We start from the raw sequence: 18,412 nt of genomic DNA, 5'->3' as shown, positions 1-18,412 counted from the left end.
CACAAGAATGTACTCACATGGTAGAATAGAAGGAGAATTTGTTCTTAAGTCAGAGGATATGGATTCGACTCTCACCTCTTCCACTTATGACCTCTTTGATCTTGGAAAAGTCACTTTACTTTTCTGAGACTAAGTTTCTTCAGCTGTAAAATGAGGTGGTTATATTGGCTGGCCTCCGACGTCCCTTCTGGTATAATACATATCTTATCTCATTTTATCCTCACAACGCCCTTCAAGAAAAGTGTAACTATTATCCCCTATTATTATATTGTAGATGCTACTATAATATATATTATGTACACTATGTATATGATATATATAGTACATATACTATATATTATATACTATATAATACTATACCATATATAATATATTATATGTAAATATATTGTATAGAAATATGTAACATATAAATATATTTAATTTATTATATATAGATGCTATTATAATATATTATACTATAATAGCTGCTATTACATTATAGATGAGGAAACTGAGGCAAATAGAGGTTAAGATTTGGCCAGGGTCACATAGCCAATAAGCATCTGAGTCAGGATTTGGACTCAGGTCTTCCTGCCTTTGGGTCCAATGCTCTGTTCCCTGATAGTTGGCTTGTGTTTTGGCCTTCGGTCTATTAACTCTATGGTTCCTAACTTTTGTCCCTAGTGCAGACGGCCTTAGCAAAGAACCTGCCTCTTATTCAGGTTACCAAATCCCAATTCTCTGTACTTAGACCCCCGACCCCATGCAGCAATAACAATATATAATATGTAATACAATGCATGTGTAATACGTGATACTAGCTGGCATTTATATAGCACTTTAAACTTTGCAGAGCACTCTATATACATTATCTCATATGAGGCATCTAACAATCCTGGGAGTTAAGCAGTAGGTATAGGATATTATTATCCCAATTTTACAGATAAGGAAACTGAGGTTCACAAAGGCTAATGACTTGCCTGTGATCTCATAGCTGCTACATGTCAGAGACAAAATATGGACCCAAGACATCCTTACTACAAGTCTGGCACTCTGATCAACGAATGTGATGAAATACCTACTAAGCAGTAGTTACCCAACCTGAAAGTCTCAAGTAAAACCATTTGATAAAGTATTTCCCAGAGGACTTCTAACCTGGGAGCTCAGGAGGGCTCCTGTAGCCTTCCTCTCCCTCTTGTTCATCAGCTTCATCCAGGCCCTGGACCATCATGGCCATTGACTTACTATATTGATGAGCATGTTTAGCTAAAACTGGTAGACTGAGACTGGTTCTATGTTGCTCTTCAGTGAACACCTTACTTATGTGAAGCCCGCACTAGTGACTCACCATCAGGAGACTTTGTTCTGGGAGTTGTTTTGCTAACAGTGGGGACATCTAGTGTTGAGTCCATCCCAAACCTTTCTCCTAGGTGCCCACCATCATCTGCCCTGGTGACCTGCAGCATACGTGAATGAGCCGACCACTGGGTTAATGAGGGAGGCTGAGGTCCTGGGACTGATTTGTTCCCTGTTCAAAGCTAATTAGCCCATACCTAAATCAAACCCACCTCATTAGCACCAGACTCCAGTCCCAACAAAGCCCAGCCAGATGTTTAGTGTATGACTCACCAGATGTTTTGGATCATTAAAGTGGCTCACAGGGATCGCCGTGGTGTATAATCTGTACTTTATGCGAGGTTCAACTATACAACCTGCACATTTTTAGCCCCAAATTACATTACATGCCATACTTACAAAGCTAGAAAAGCCCTCTGCTCCTTCCCCCAAGGATCCAAGAACTAGTCAATGCATATATTTTGGTGATTTTACTGAAATAAGGTAATTTTTTGTTCTAAGAAACAGAAGGACAATATCCTATGCTGGTCCAAATAAAGAATGGGCTTTTTTTTTCTTTCAAAATCTGGATTGTATAAAACTTGAGTGTGGCCTATAATAAGTATTATTTTTTCAGGGGATACCCATTTTTTTATTCCTTGCAAAAAGATCTCATTTTAGGGAATGCAGCTGGTTCACTGTCAGCCTACATTCTGACCAAGACAATAGTATTTTCAACTCTGTTTTCTTCATATGCCTAGCTAGGTCCCAGGCTGCCAACAGTCCATGTAATAATTATAATCCAATTTGATTCAAGAAACATTGATTAATATCTACTGTGTGCAAGGAACTGTGATATGTGCAACAGGAGCAAAGTGATCAAAAATACAAGGCCTTACATATCAGGAAATAAGCTTCTTAAGTCATTCTTGCATTCATATTCCCAGGGCCAAGCACAGTCCCTGGCACATAGTAGGTATTGATTACAAACTAGCCAGTTGAGTAATATAAAGTGTGTTTATACTTTTCAAAATATTTCCCTACTCATCATGTCCTTTGATCCTACCAATAATCCTATAAGAAAAGGCAGGTGTTATTAGGCCCATTTGACAGATGACAAAACTGTTCCAGAGATACTCAGCTAGAAGTTAGGAAATGTAACTGTTGATCTCAGCTCTGCTACTCTCTTTGTGACCTTGGCCAGTTACCATAACCACTGGGTAAGAGTCAAGTCACTTCATCTGCTTCACTTTCATTCTCTGTTCATTCAGGGTTTTCTATCCTTCCTCCTTGCCTTGGCCAGGTATGAGGTTTGTTTGAAACAACAAATGTGAAAGTGCTTTGCAAAGAGATAATTTTTGCTTAATGATTTTATTCAAAATGTCAATGATCTGAGAAGCAGTGCAGTTTAATAGAGAAGATCAGTGACCTAGATCCTAGGCCTAGTCTGTCACTTATTACCCCTATGACCTATAGCATATCACTGGACCTCTCTGGCCTTCAGTTTCCTCATTTAAAAAGTGAAGGAAATAGAATAGATGATCTCTAAAGCTCCTTCTCTCTCCCAGTTCTAATACTGTATGATTCTATGATTCTATGACTTGCCTAATCTAACATAGTCAATTAAAGGCAGTGCTTGAACTAGAACCCAGGTTTTCTGAAGCTCTTCCACTAGGGAGCTAAGAATGCAGTGGATAGAAGATTAGACTTAGAGTCAGGAAGACCTGAGTTCAAACTTGACCTCAGACACTAGCATTGGGATTCTGGGCAAATCACTTAACCTCTGTCTGTCTCAGTTTTCTAATCCATAAGACGGGGATAATAATAGTACCTACTTTCCAGGGTTTGGGGGAAGATAATATGAGAATATTTGTAAAGCAGCTCACAAACCTCAAAGCACTATGTAAATGCCATTATTATACACACTTTAGATAAGTGAGGGTGGGGGAAGGTATTTGGGCTTCCAAATATAAGTGGTTTGGGACTTTTCTACTATTCTAGATTTTCTGGATCCCATTCCCCATCATTAGTGTAGAAAATCAAGAGTTGGCTGTGGCCAATTAACAAATGGTCAGGCTTCTAAGACTATTCCCAAATGTAAAGTGCGTCTTCTGCTATTATGGAATAATCACGTTCATCTCCCTGACTCCAAAGCTGACATTCTAGCCACGACAGCCCACTGCTTCTGGTTACTGTACACTCTCATTGCTGAGTCAAAACTGTGGGGCTAAGGGTTTCTGTCCTACAAAGTTGGCAGCCTTTTCGTCCATGTTTCCAAAAGAGAATATTTCTAGGTCGTGCTTAGATGCACATTATTTATGGCTTCCTTTCATGTCTTGCATAATGTTTTAAAATGTGATGATCATTTAAGAGATGATCTCATTTGAGAATATATTTTGAAAATTTTTAAAAATGAGAGACAAATAGAAGGGATTAGTAGTATTCTCATTTCTTTATAGCTCATCTCCTTGAAGTGTGACTTGAACGCACTGGTGCTGGTATTATAATACCAGCAATATTATAATAGTTAGCATTTCTGTAGTACTTTAAGGTTCATAAAGTGCTTTACAAATGTATTCTCTTATTTGATCCTCATGACAACCCCAGAAGACAGGTGCTATTATTATCCCTATTTTACAGAGGAAGACATTGAGGGAGATAGCAGTTAAGTGACTTGCCTAGGGTCACATAGCTTGTAAATGCCTAAGGCAGGATTTGAACTTGGGTTTTTCTGCCTCCAAATCCAGCATTCTATCCACTGAGACACCTTGCTGGGCATCACACAGAATAGGTTAAACAACCCCTATCTATGCCCTTGAAAAGCATAGGGTTTCAGACAGAATTTGGCAATCTGTGAAACGTATGCCAAAGATAACATGAATGGTGGTTTCCAGTGGCATGTGGGCCACTTGCCACAATCATGCCACATCACCTGCTGTTTGAATCAATATTCTGAGCACTCTGATTTGTGAGAACTAGGTGTCAGTGTGATTAGCCTTTCCTCCTCACCTCCCTTCTCACCCCCACAGTATGATTGAAGGAAACAAGCCAGAACCTTCACATGTCCCTTTTTGAGGTTATCTATTCCTGTTCTAAGACAATTAGATAATATGATCAAGTGGAGACCCTAGTAAAATAATGTATTCAGAATGGCACCACTGATTTGGAATCCACATGTTACATGCAATTGCCCACTGTGATAAATGTATAATATTTCTGACTTCAAATGCCTCCTAACACCTGTGCTTGCCTCAACACTGCAGGCCACAAGCTGGTCTCCCAGATGTTCCAAAAGTTATTATGGATATAAAAAGTAGGGACGGGGATGTGACATCACCTGGTGGCCAGAAATCTACTGATAAACTTCTCAGAATGTAACCAGTCTGGCCCTTAGATGACAATCATATGCTCACCACCCAACCCATGTTCCCCATTCAGTTTCAGTTCGTCTCCCACACAACTGCCAAAGTGATTTTCCTCAAGTACACATCTGAGGGCAGCTAGGTGGCACAGTGGAGAGAGTGCCAGGCCTGGAGTCAGGAAGACCTGGATTCAAATCCAGCCCCACACACTAGCTGTGTAACCCTGGACAAGTCACGTAATATCTGTTTGCCTCCGTTCCCTCAACAGTAAAAATGTAAATAATAATAATACCTGCCTCACAGGGTCATTGTGAGGATCAAATGAAATATTTGTAAAGCACTCAGCACAGTGCTCATTGTCGTTGTTTAGTCATTCAGTCATGACCTATACTTCATGACCCTGCGGACCATACTGTCCGTGGCGTTTTCCTTGGCGACGTTGCTGAAGTGGCTTGCCATGTCCTTCTCCAATGGGACTAGACCTGGCACATAGCAGGTGCTCTCTTCCTCCTCCCCTTCACAAGTTGGCCCTAATTTATCTTTCAGCCTCATTGTACTCGCCTTCCTGAATTCTGTGATCCAGACAAACGGACCTCCTCCCTGTTCTTCATACATGACAGGCCAACTCTGGTCCCCATGCCTTGGCACATGCCATCTTTCTGCTTGAAACATACTCCCTCTTCCTCAGCCTCCGCCTCAGAGAATTCCTCCCTTCCTTCAAGACTCTGCTTGAGCACTACCTTCTACATGAAGCCTTTCCCTCAACTGCTCCTTTCTGTCCCTTTAACAATATGATACCTAACTGGCTTGCATTTGTTTTGTTATGTATTTTATTTTCATATATGTATGTGCTGTCTTCATTATTGCTACATAAGCTTCTTGAGAATAGAGATTATTTCATTCTTTGTATTTGTATAGGAGGCAGCTAGGTGACTGAGTGGGTAGAGACCTGGGCCTGGAGTCAGGAAGATCTGAGTTCACATCCAGCCTCAGACATTTAACAGTGGTGTGACCTTGGGCAAGTCACTTCACCTCTGCCTACTTCAGTTTCTCATCTGTACAAAAGGGGTAATAATAGCATCTACCTCCCAGGATTGTTATGAGGATCAAATCAGATAATATTTGTAAAGTGCTTGGCCCATAGTAGGTACTTAATATTGGTAGAACCAATAAGAATTTACAATACACCATTATAACTTATAACTTTCTAGATCATGGGTTCTTAACCAACCATAAGCTTTTTTAAAAAATGTTTTGACACCTGAATTTTAATGTAATTGGTTTCCTCGGTAATCCTATGTAATTTATTTTATGGACGGGGGTCCTTAGGCTTCACTAGACTGACAAAGGGGCCTGTGAAAGTAAAGAGCCCTCATCTAAGCCTAGGGTTGTCTCCTCACCACAAGGGAGCATCAGAGTTGGGTTTTATAGGAGAATATAGAATTATTGTGGTTATTGACATGGGATACATTCTCATTCTCACCCCTGTGTCTCGTGAGGTCTGGAGGGAAAGATGCCACTCCCCAGGCCCTGCTTCCTCTGACTAGACCTTTCTGTTTCTAGCTCGGAGGCTTTCCAGAAAGGAGGAAGGAAGGGGGCTAAGAAGGTAATGATTGTTATCACAGATGGAGAGTCCCATGACAGCCCAGATCTGGAGAAGGTCATTGAGGACAGTGAGAAGGATAACGTAACTCGATACGCTGTGGCTGTAAGTCTTTCTTCTACCCACTCCCTCTTCACTCCATCAAAACTTCATTCCATCCTGAATCCCATCCCTTCTTTGGCCAAGGTGGTCTCATTACTCTGGTAGGCTATGTGCCAGTAGGAAAGTACTGTAGGGCTACCTCCCAGTAACTCTTCTATTTTAACAAGGGTCTTCTGAAGCCAGTGCCCCTACCTTTGAAGTCCAATTGACTGCCCTCTTGAACTACTCACTGTCTTTGTGACTTCCCAGGCCATAACTTCCTTCCCTGGCTGCCATTCCCCTATATGTATTGCATCCCCAATTTGAATGTAAGCTCCTTGAGGGCAAGGGTTGTTTCAATTTTGCATTCATATCCCTAACACTGAACACATCACAGACCCTTAATAAACTCTTTCCATTCATTCATTCTAAGCCACTAAGGAATCTAATGGTAGGAATTTCGTGCAGGTTAGAAGGGGCTACTGTGGCAGGCTGGTGCTAAAGGCCTTTGGGAAAATATGTTTTACATGATCGCGCATATATAACCTACATCAGATCGCTTGCCATCTTGAGAAGGGGGTTGGGGAGTGAGGGAGAAAAATTTAGAACTCAAAATCTTTCCAAAAATGAATGTTGAAAATTGTCTTTCCATGTAATTGGAAAAAATGAAATACTATTACATAATTTTAAAAAATAAAGATAAAACTGGAAAGATGAAAAGAAATAAAGTCCTTTGGGGACACAGCTCAAAGCCCATGGTATAAATGCCATCCCATGAATCCTAAGTTTAGGATTGGCCTGCCCATTCTACCTCCTATCTATCCCTCTGGGGAGTGTGAAAATCTCTCTTTTGTCCTGTATAAGTACAGAGACTGTTTTGTTTTTATTTCTCCTCAGCCCTGGAATCTTTCCTGTTATTTATCCAAGCAATATCATTGGACAGGGGCTCAAAAAGCCAAAATATAGTCTGCGAGACTTCACTAAGGGCAGAAACCTTAGAGTGGCTGATTTGGAAATCAGAGAAACTGGGTTTGAATCCCAGACTTTCTATCCCTAGCTATATGATCATATGCAAGTCACTTAACTTGTATAATAATGATAGCTACCATTTATATAACACTTACTGTGTGCCAGGTACTATGCTAAGCACTTTACAATTATTATCTCATTTGATCCTTACAAAGACCCTGGGAGATAGGTACTACTATTATCTCCATTTTATAGCTAAGGGAACTGAGGCAATCAGAGGTTAAGTGACTTGCTCAGGGTCACATAGCTAGAAAGGGTCTGAGGCTGGATTTGAACTCTTCCTGACTCTATACCACCTACCTGTTCTCTGAGCATATTTCCTAATTTTCAAATTGTAGGGATTGAACTAGATAATTTCTGGGGTCTCTTTCAGTTCAAGATCTATGATCCTTTGATCTCATCATGTTTCTAAATACCTAATCTTAATTCTATGATGCTATGGGCCCTTACTTTCCTGGCATATTGGTTCCATTCCATCCTAATATAAACATTAGCTCTAATGGAACCCATAAGCTAGGGGGAAAAAATGAAACCCTCCCACCTTGCCCCAAAAGCCTGTGGGAATGGGGGCATTGGGAGACCAAGTTGTGTTATGGCCCTTCCCCTACCCCATTGTAGGTCCTTGGCTACTATAACCGAAGGGGCATCAACCCAGAAGCTTTTCTGAATGAAATCAAATACATAGCCAGTGACCCTGATGACAAGCACTTCTTCAACGTCACGGATGAGGCAGCCCTGAAGGATATTGTGGATGCCCTGGGGGACAGGATTTTCAGCTTGGAAGGTGAGTGATACATACCAGTTCCCAGGAAATACCTTCAGGAAGAATAAAGAACCACATACCAGTGGACCTCCATTTAAACACACCTAAATAGGGAAACCTGAATTAAAAAGCAGACTGATTTAGAAGGGCTAGGATTTTGTAATTCATATCACAAGACATAGGCATCCTCACTTTTCTGAAGAAGTGTTCTGCAGGATTTCTTTATATAACCAAGGCTCCTATCACATTAAAAATAGGATTTAAAGTCCACAGATCCAATTTAGATGAGAGTTGTTGGGTCCACAGGGACTAGACACAGGGCAGAGGAGAGATACAAAAAGAATAGTTCTCAAGACAATGTCCTTGTGCTTGAGAAGCTTGTGGTCCAAGCTGGGTGATAGATAAAGCAAACACATAGGGAAAAGACTCCAGCAATGCTTTACAAAAAAATGTATAAATTGCCAACGAATGTAGGGTCATGAGCCTGCTTGTTTAACAAACACACTGAAAGTTACATGTCCAAATGACTGTTGTCCCCTTCAAAGCAGTCACTTCCAGAGCCTATGTGCTTATTCCTGTAGTGGTTGTTGTTGTCGTTCGGTCATATCCAAGTCTTCGTGACCCCATTTGGGGTTTTCTTGGCAGAGATACTGGAGTGGTTTGCTATTGCCTTATTCAGCTCATTTTACAGATGAGGAAACTGAGGCAAACAGGGTGAAGGGACTTGCCCAGGGTCACACATCTAGTAAATGTCTGAGGCCAGATTTGAACTCACAAAAATGAGTCTTCCTGACTTCAGACCCAGCACTCCATCCATCATGCCACTTAGCTAGAGAAGGATATGGTAAACCATTCATTCTAGTATCTTTGCTAAGAAAACCCCAAATGGGTTCACAAAAAGTAAGAAGTGGCTGAACAACAACAATAAAACTTCTTAAAGTTATCTCTGAGATTTTCAAAGGACTGATAAGTAAAAAAATGATATTTTGAGATATCTATAACAGCTGTAATGTGGTATGAAAAAAATCTGTGATTTACATTAATGACAAAGTCACAGGTACTGCTAATAATACTGTGATTTGTTACTCATTATGTAATTGAAGGAAATGCTAAATGTCAGGTAGAGGTTAGTGAAAATAAAGATTTTTGGATTTATTTTCCCATCCAAGTTCACAAACCCCCTGAAATCTGTCCACAGAAACTAAAGGGGTCTCTGTAATCATGGTTAAGAACCTCTGGACTAAATGTCCCCTTCTATTTCTGACATTCTGTCATTCTATGACTTGTTCAGGGTAACACAGCTCATGAATGTCAAGGCTGGGCATAGACCCCACATATCCTTCAGGCCAAAGGAATAATGAGTAATTAAGAGTAATGATGTGGACTTGAGCAGCAGCGTGGGGTGCAAGAGTTCCTGGGTTCTTTGTCCAGCCACGTGAAATGTGGCCTGGTAATAAGGCTATATCAGAATGGAGGGCAGATCTGGATCTAGTCTGGAGGGTACGAGCTGACTAAATATACTTATAAATATAATCACAATTATAAAAATAAATATAATTATAATTGGTATGTGTGGAAACTGAGTCTAAATAAGTGAGGGAAAGAGAATGATAATCTTTGCATTTTTATTACATTTTATTCATTGAGAAAAATTTTGCACAGTCCTTATTTCAGCAGATCTTCTCAAGTATTAGTCCCCTGAGGCAAATAAGACAAGTACTACTGTCTCCATTTTATAAAAGACTAAACTGAGGAGGAACAGAGAGGAACCTTGACTTGGCTAAAAGTTGCCAATGGGATAATTAGATAAAATGGCCTTTAAGAGACGCTAATGAAATAATGCCTAGAGTCAGCACAAAAGGGAAGACAGGATAACCACCCATCACAGATGTTGTAAAGCCTAGGGAAAAGCAGGGCAGGGCACGGGGCAGGCTGATGAATTGAAGGATAAGTGAGACTAATCAGAGAAGACTTCTTGGAAGAGGCTGCCTTGAGCTGCTAGGAGAAACTAAGTGGCAAAAAAAAAAATCTGTTTTTATATTTCAATTCAATTCTCTCCCCATCACTGAGCATCTCCTATGTGACTAGCACTGTTAGGTGCTTTGGGGGAACAAGATACCAGTCAGTCAATAAACATTTATTAAGCATCTACTGTGTGCTTAATAGGCATTGCGCCAAACGCTGGGAATATAAAAAAGGCAAAAGATAGCCCCTGCCCTCAAGAAGCTCACAATCTAAAGGCATTTAGGACAGCAATGGGAGATAATGTTGAGGGGCAGCTAGGTGGCGCAGTGGATAGAGCACCGGCCCTGGATTCAGGAGGACCTGAGTTCAAATGCGGCCTCAGACATATTACCACTTACTAGCTGTGTGACCCTGGGCAAGTCACTTAACCCCATTGCCTAGACAAAAAAGAGAGAGAGAGAGAGAGAGAGAGAGAGAGAGAGAGGAGAGAGAGAGAGAGAGAGAGAGAGAAAGTTGAAGAGGTAGATCGAGAACAGTCATAAGACTTGATCTAGATTTGATTCATGTCCAAACTGTTGTCAAATTTTATCACTTTTAATTTTCACAACATCTCTCATGTGTGACCCTTTCTCTCCACTCACACAGTCACCACCCTTGTGTGTCATCATCACCTCTCACCTGGACTACTGTTGCCTCTCTTTGCAACCCCAGAATTTAGCCTAGTGCCTGGTACACAGTGGGTGCCTAATATACATTTATTGACTGACTTCTAATTTGTCCCTCTGACTCAAGTCTCTGCCCACTCCAATCCATCCTCCATTCAGATGAGGGATTTTCCTAACATTCAGGCTCAACTGTGTCACCCCCAATTCATTTAATACCAATGGCTCCTTATTGCTTTCAGGATCAAATATGAAATCCTACAGGTGGCATTTAAAAGTCTTAACAACCTGACCCCCTCCAGCCTTTTGAGTCTTCTTACACTGGATTCCCTTCCACATATTCTACCATCAGCTAAACTGGCCTCCACTGGGGTTCCTCATCTCCCACCTCCATGCTTTTGAGTTGGTCATCCACCATGCTTGGAATGATGTTCCCTCTCACCTCCTAGTCCTAGCTTCTGTCTTCCTGCAAGACTGAACTCAAACCTTGGCTTCGGCAGGAAGCCCTTCCCTTTCCCTGGTCCTGGCCCCTGGCCCCCACTCTTAAGCTCTTCCCTCTGAGCATACCTTCCATTTATGCTGTCTATATCGGGTATGTACATAGTTACCTCCATATTGCTACCCATTAGAATGTGAGTTCCTGGAGAACGGGGACCATGATTTTTTGCCTTTCTTTGTATCCAAAGCACTGAGCACAGTGCCTGACACATAGTGAGTTCTTCATCAATGATTGCTGACTGATGAACTCATTCAGTCCTGCAGGCCACGGAAGGCTCCTGGACTGGGAAATGGCCTAATGAATATAAACAATGGAAGAAGTCTGAGGTCTCAGTGTGCCTATAGACAGGATAATCCAAAGAGGCTGAGGCTCTCTGTACAGCGAGCTTTCTCATTTTTCTTCTCTTAGGTATTTTCATGCGTTAAGGTTTCCAGCTGACACCCCTACACACTCAACCCACCCCCTGCCCTTATCCAGATTTGCATTCTCTCCATGTGTTAGTGCTCTTGGGACTAGGACACCCTTAGACAAAGTCCCAATCCTTAGAAACATCTCCCATGGAAGTTACACAGCAGCAGTAGACCAAGTCTGCTTACTCCAAGCCTAACGTTCCAATCCTTCTTCTGCTTTAGGCACCAACAAGAATGAAACATCCTTTGGACTAGAAATGTCACAGACAGGATTTTCCTCACATGTAGTGGAGGTAAGGGCTGGAAATATCCCTCTAAGTCTCTGATTTTCTCTATTTTTAGCTCCTCTGGGTCTCTCTTCCCCATCCCCTCACCCCCACCTTCCATCAGGGAACTGGAGATGCTCAGGAACCACCGGGATAAGTTGCAGATGATACCTGATGCAGAGGGGTTAAAAAACCCCACTGGATATGGAGTCAATAAACCTGGGTTCAAATTCCAAGTATGCCACACAACCTATGTGATCTTAAGTACAAATCCCTTCCCTGAGCCTTGGTTTCCTCATTTTAAAATCATTGGACTTACACCAAACAATTTCGAATTTCCTTTCCAATTCTAAATCTAAGCTTCTACACTGGTACCCACTCTGTGTACATGTCTGTGCACCATATGTGTGTGTCCTTTGGGTCCCCAGTTATTCCACATACACCTATGTAGGTGCACTGTGTGTGCATCCCTATGAGGGTTCCATGTGCACGTGCTTTGGCCATTTGGATAGTATAAGTGCATACTCCCTTTGGTTACATTTCAGTGTGCCACTGTGGTGGCATGTTTTTATATTCTGTCTTTGTTCTTGTGCCCCATGCTATGGGTATAGTCTATCCTTTTCCAGAGAAATTATAATAGCTTACATTAAAACAATGGTCTGTTCATTTAAAAATATTTTCACATGCATTCTCTCATTTGATCCTTGCAATAACTCGGGGGGGGGGGTTTGGTGGTGATGGTCTAGATTTATGATTTCAATCACATAGGAAATGTCCTCCACCAATGCATATCAGCAACTATTCTGCAACTTTTAGTCTTACAGAGTTGTCTTGGCAAGCATTAGGGAGTTAAGTGACTTGCCCTGGGTTATACAGCCAGTGTAGGTCAGAGGCAGGACCTGAAACCCAAGACTTGTGAGGTCAGTTTTCTATCTACTATGCTATACTACCTTTCCTGATGATGATCTAATCCAATAAATATTTATTAAGTGCCTACTATGTGCTATGGATACAATTAACAAAAAGACAGTTCTTGCCCTCAAGGTGTTTATAATCTAATGGGGGTGAAGGAAGCAGGAAAGTGGGAGGGGAAATGGGACACCAGGGGGTACCCAGCACAGAGGCATCTTGTTCCATGAAGCTGAAACCGGGCAGAGCAGCAAATGCAAAGTGGAGTGAGCTGAGGGTCCAGTTTCTGCCCCCTGTAAAGGAAGGCATTGGGAGGAGTTTCATATTCCACCTCCAGCCATCCTGACAGAGGGGAGAGGAGGCCTGAAGAAGGTGGTATCAGTCAAGGCTTGAGTCAGTGGTGAGATTAGAGGCGATGAGCTTACCCTGGGAGGGGAATCATTTTCTGTGGAGTTGAGAACAGGCAAAGCAGCAGACGCAAAGTGGAGTGATGAGGAGAATAGCTAGCATTTATATGGTGCCTGCTATGTTCCAGGCGCTGTGCCAAACGTTTTATAAATATCATCTCATTTGATCTTTATCAAGTATTTAGGGCACAAATTATTGTTCCCTTTAATAGATGTTCCTCGAACTTAGGTTTGAGAATTTTAAGTAACCTCCCAAAGTTTACACGGTACGCTACAGGCAGAACCAAAGTCTTTTGACTTGACAACGTACCGTTCACCAGCGCCTGAAATTGTAGAAGTTGGGCTTTTGCCATTATTTCAAGTGGGATCAGAGTAGGAATTTCTAAACTGAGGAAAGGGGAAGCCTATAATGCACAGAACTCAGTGGGCAGATGACCAAAGATACAGAGCATTCCCAGGTTTTCTCCCATAACGTAAATTGAGCTGACCTCTAAAAACAATAATACATTAGGTTTTCATTGAACTCCCCCTCCCACTTAATAGTATTTTATTTTTTCCAATTACATGCAAAGATAGTTTTCAACATTCACTTTTACAAGATTTTGAGTTCCAAATTTTTTTCTCCCTCTCACCCCTCCCCACTCCCCAAGACGGGCATGAAATTTGACACAGGCTATACATTGCATTGAATTTTTTCAAAATACTTTCATTTCTCATTTAATGAATAGATAGATGAATGAATGCGTGAAAAGCATTTATTAAGCACTTACTATGTGCCAAGCACTATACTAAGAGTTGGGAAGAAAAATATAAAAGTGTAATGGTCCCTGCCCTCAAGAAGCCTTCGGATTTACATACCCTTTTGGGGTAGGACCAAGTATTATCCCCATTTTACAGATGAGGAAACTAAGAGAAGTCACGTGACTTGCTCAGCAGCACAGAGAAAGTTCCTGGCAGAGCCGGGATTAGGACCTGGGTGTCTTGTCTCTGAGTCCAGTGCTTTTTGAGAAGACTTAACAAGTATAATGTAGAAGTATAGCCACTTCTACCCAAATCGCTTTTGTTCTTAAATCCTCCTAAGCCAAGAGGAGCAAACTGAAAGGCCAGCAGTGTGGAGTGTTCGACGGTGCTATAAAAGCCCTGACTCTCTTCTTCCTCCTAATATCCCCTCCTCACAAACCACCATATCAAAGGTTCTTCTGGATAAAGCTTCTTCCTGGTGTTCTTGGTTCACCTTCTCCTCCAATCATCTGCTTACCAAGCTTTGGGTTCTTGTATTGAGGATGCTGTGGAATCCACTGCAGTTTTCCCTCAGAGGTTGTGGGCAATTCCCCGCAGTAGCTCCTAAGGACTTGAAGGAACAGAAGTGCATTTTCATTAGGGACCCTTCCATTCTTTTAAGGGGAGAGAGGCTTCCAAAGCCCCTAGAATGAAGCTCTAAAGATGTACAGTTTCTGGCACTGTCTTGGAGAAGATATTTTTAGCACCCCTCAAATTGTACCACACAGGCAACCAACTATTCTGTCTGCTCTTTAAATGCCTTCCCTAACACTAGAATGTCAGCTTCTCAAATATCCACTTGGCCTAGTAACCCAAGAAAAGAAACTAGACAGACCAGTGGGAAATCTAAGCTTTTGGCTCTGGCCAGAGGGAAAATATGAGCCTGAACATATCTATCCTCTGGCTGAGCCAACAGCTCCCATCTTCCTTGGAAGTGATTGAGAGGTAGACTCTTGAAATGATGTCCTGGAAATGAATTAAAGGATTCAGAAACTGCTTCTATTTGGAACCTGACAAGAGCCCAAAGAGCTCTTAAATAATGCTAACTATGACAAAAAAAGATTTATTTCCTATGGAAGGAACAAAAGGAACAGAGACAGAGAGGTCGTTGAAATTATAATGCAAATGAGACATACCTTTTATTTGTAAAGTACCTTATTCATTACAAAGTGCTTTCATTAAAATTGTTTCTTTTAATCAATCAATAAACATTTATTGAGCACCTACTATATGACAATGTGCTTACTCCTGCCCTCGAGGAGCTTACAATCTATAGAGAGAAGGTAGAACTACTCACCTCCTATTTTTATTCCATTTTGTCCAACAAGAACAGTCTTCAAACTATAAATAAAAGTAGAGAATGACACAAAGAAGAAATTGTAGTCCAAGATAGAAGAGAGAATAGTAAGTTGTCCTCAGGCCACTTTGAATGACTTTAAGTTTCCATTTCCAGGGGAATTAAATTTCAGACCTCTGAAGGAGTTTGCATCTCAGAGAATTTACAATCTCAGAGGCCCTGCTTGTAAATCTTTTTATGAGCTCAAGTTTACTGTTGTTAATCTTTGAGAAGTTACTCAGAATAGGAGGGGGAATGTCCCAATTTTGGAAAAGGAGAAAAAGTTGATCCTTTAAATTACACTCAATGTTGACGTCAATCTCTAATATAATTCTGGAACAGAATATTAAACAAATAGTTTGCAAGCATTTGGGAAAATAACATGGTAATCACCAGGAGCCAGCACATCCAATACCCAATTATTCAGGTCACCTTGTACTGTAGTAAGCTGTTTCCCACTAGAACTAGTCAAATAAAATCAGCATGTTCATATCAAAGATACTGTATATCAACTGACAGAATCAATCAATCATCAAGTATATATGAAGAGCCGGAGACTGTGCTAGGTGCTAGAAATACAAAAACAATAGGAAATTATTGCTTCAAGATGCTTATAATCAGGCCAGGGGGAATAGCATATACATACAGAAAAATATTCAAAATAGATACCAGGTAATCTTGGAAAGGCACTAGCAGGTGGGGGGAGAGGAGAATGGAGGGAAGCAAAATGCTGAAAAGATAAAGTGACAGATAAAGTGAGAATGCATTCCTGGCATGATAGGCAGCCTTTGCAAAGACATGAAGATAGGGGATGGAGTGTCGTGACAGCCAAAACTTAAGGCTTGCAAAGCACTTTAAAAATATTAGCTCATTTGTTCCTCACAACAACCCTGGGAGATAGGTGCTACCATCATCCCCACTTAATAGATGAGGAAACTGAGGCAGACAGAGGCTAAGTGACTTGCCCTGCTACATGTGTCTGAGGTTGGATTTGAACCCAGGCCTACTAGACCTCAGGTTCAGTGTTGTAGCTACTTCACCACCTAGCTAGGGGTAAGGTGAGAATGAGGGGGATGAGGTTAAGGTGGGAGGAGAAATAGGAGGGTAGGAAGTAGAGTAAAGCCTCCGGTACCTCACAATTACAACAGGTAAGTTGTGGCTCCTCTGGTGTGAGAGCTTGCCCAGCCCTTTTCAGGGCTGCTCATTCACCTTTGGTATCCACCTTTTCACCTGTGGCTCCAAGAAGCTGTAGCAGACATAGCAGCCACACCCTGGTAAACTCTCAGCAGATGGACTAAACCATGTTGATGATAGGTCTCAAACTCATTGATGAGTTAAGGGGACGGCTACCCCAAGCACATGAAGACTTCCCCCAGCAGGACAGACCAATGACAACAATTTGTTCCAATGGCCATGATGGCTGAAGCAGGCGCTGTGGAGCTCTTAGAGCTTGGTCAGACATCAAAGAGGTCAAGGCCATCCTCTGTATCCCAGGCCATCACCAGTCATCTTGACTTTTATTTTGCTACTGGACCTGGATGACTCTGGAAGAGAAAGTGAAGTTGATGACTTTGCACAACTCTGCCTCACTTAAATCTAATTCAGGCCAAGTCAAGACATCACACCATGATGTCATTGACCCTCTCTGCAACAAGGAACAAAGACAGGCAAGTCCTGGTGACTAAGTCCTATTCATACCAGGACATGTTTGTTTATTTGTTTTTTAACTTTTATTCTATTTTATTTTTTCTACTAACAAGCATTTATTTTTTTCTCCCTCCCAGTTTGAGGTGGATACCCTCAAACTGAAAGAAGAAAAACAAAACCTTTGTAACAAATATAGAGTCACACAAAACAAATTTCCACACTGACCATGCCCAGAAATGCATGTCACACAAAGATATGGCATTTGAAAGGCTCTAGGGCCTATCAGGGGCCCTGTCCCAAATATTAGCCCCTGTTGCTTGTCATTCCACCGTTATGGAACTAAAGCTTTTTTGGTCTCCAGGAATTCTTTAGTAAAATCCAAGTGCTCCTAGAGAAGATGGGAGAGAAGTATGATTGAAATACTTCATTCCATTTACCTCACCAGGTATTAGCAGGCATGAAATCAGAATGGGGACTGGAAGAAGAGGAGTGGTGCTGTGATGATCTGGAAATTGGAGGGCTCCAAAGTTTTCCCTTTTTCACATTTATGTGGAAGGCAATGATGCATCTTTGTATGGGCTGAAACTGACCTAATCATCAGCTTGTTTAGAAAAATGATCCTTTTCCCAACCAATTAATCATTAGCATCTGGGACAAAATCCATCTTCATCAAACAAACTTCCTTCTTCTGATGAGTTTGTGTGATAATAGAGATTTATGGACACCACATCATGGGTGGATAAACATAGTTGAATCTAAGTTAAGCTTGTGGTTAAAAGGAAATTATTTAATAGCTTCACAGCTAATGGCCAAATTGCAACACATACACTATCACCCCCTTAACCTCTCCTATTGGAATCAGTAACTGATAGAATATTACAAATGAAAAGAATGTTAAACACTATCTTATTCAAACTAACCCCTCTGGTTTATCATTTAAAACTCTTCACATCCTGGACCCAAACTACCTTTTTAGTCTTATTAGATTAATCATACAGCCAATCAGTCATTTTTTCAGTCAAGTCTGACTCTTCATGACCCCATTTGGGTTTTCTTGGCAAAGACACTAGAGTGGTTTGCCATTTCCTTCTCCAGCGAGTCCCCATTTTACAGATGAGGAACTCTGAGGCAAATAGGGGTTGTGACTTGCCCAGGGTCACACAACCAGTAAGTGTCTGAAGCTGAATTTGAACTCCGAAAGATATCTTCCCAATTCCCAGGCCAGTGCTCTATCCACTGTGCCACCTAGCTGCCCTTCTTAATGCTTCTCACATATGCAGCTTTGTGACACAGTGAAAATCAATTAACCTCTCTGTGTCTCAGTTTCCTGGGCAGCTAGACACTTATTAGATACTTACTAGATGTGTGACCCTATT

The 18,412-nt window shown here is 41.4% G+C and overlaps 1 protein-coding gene across 1 annotated transcript in view; it reads left to right on the top strand.

The window, feature by feature from the left end:
* ITGA11 (integrin subunit alpha 11) overlaps window positions 1-18,412 on the top strand; it is an 81,252-nt gene that overhangs the window by 8,140 nt on the left and 54,700 nt on the right. Inside the window, exons 4-6 of the mRNA XM_020982483.2 lie at window positions 6,243-6,387; window positions 8,011-8,176; window positions 11,914-11,984. Coding sequence (XP_020838142.2) covers window positions 6,243-6,387; window positions 8,011-8,176; window positions 11,914-11,984 — 382 coding nt within the window. The remainder of the gene's footprint in view (window positions 1-6,242; window positions 6,388-8,010; window positions 8,177-11,913; window positions 11,985-18,412) is intronic.

This window comes from Phascolarctos cinereus, unplaced genomic scaffold (assembly GCF_003287225.1).
Source record: "Phascolarctos cinereus isolate Bilbo 61053 unplaced genomic scaffold, phaCin_HiC Scaffold_3;HRSCAF=262, whole genome shotgun sequence".
In the NCBI taxonomy this organism is placed as follows: Eukaryota; Metazoa; Chordata; class Mammalia; order Diprotodontia; family Phascolarctidae; genus Phascolarctos; species Phascolarctos cinereus.
This window is presented reverse-complemented; position numbering and strand designations above follow the sequence as displayed.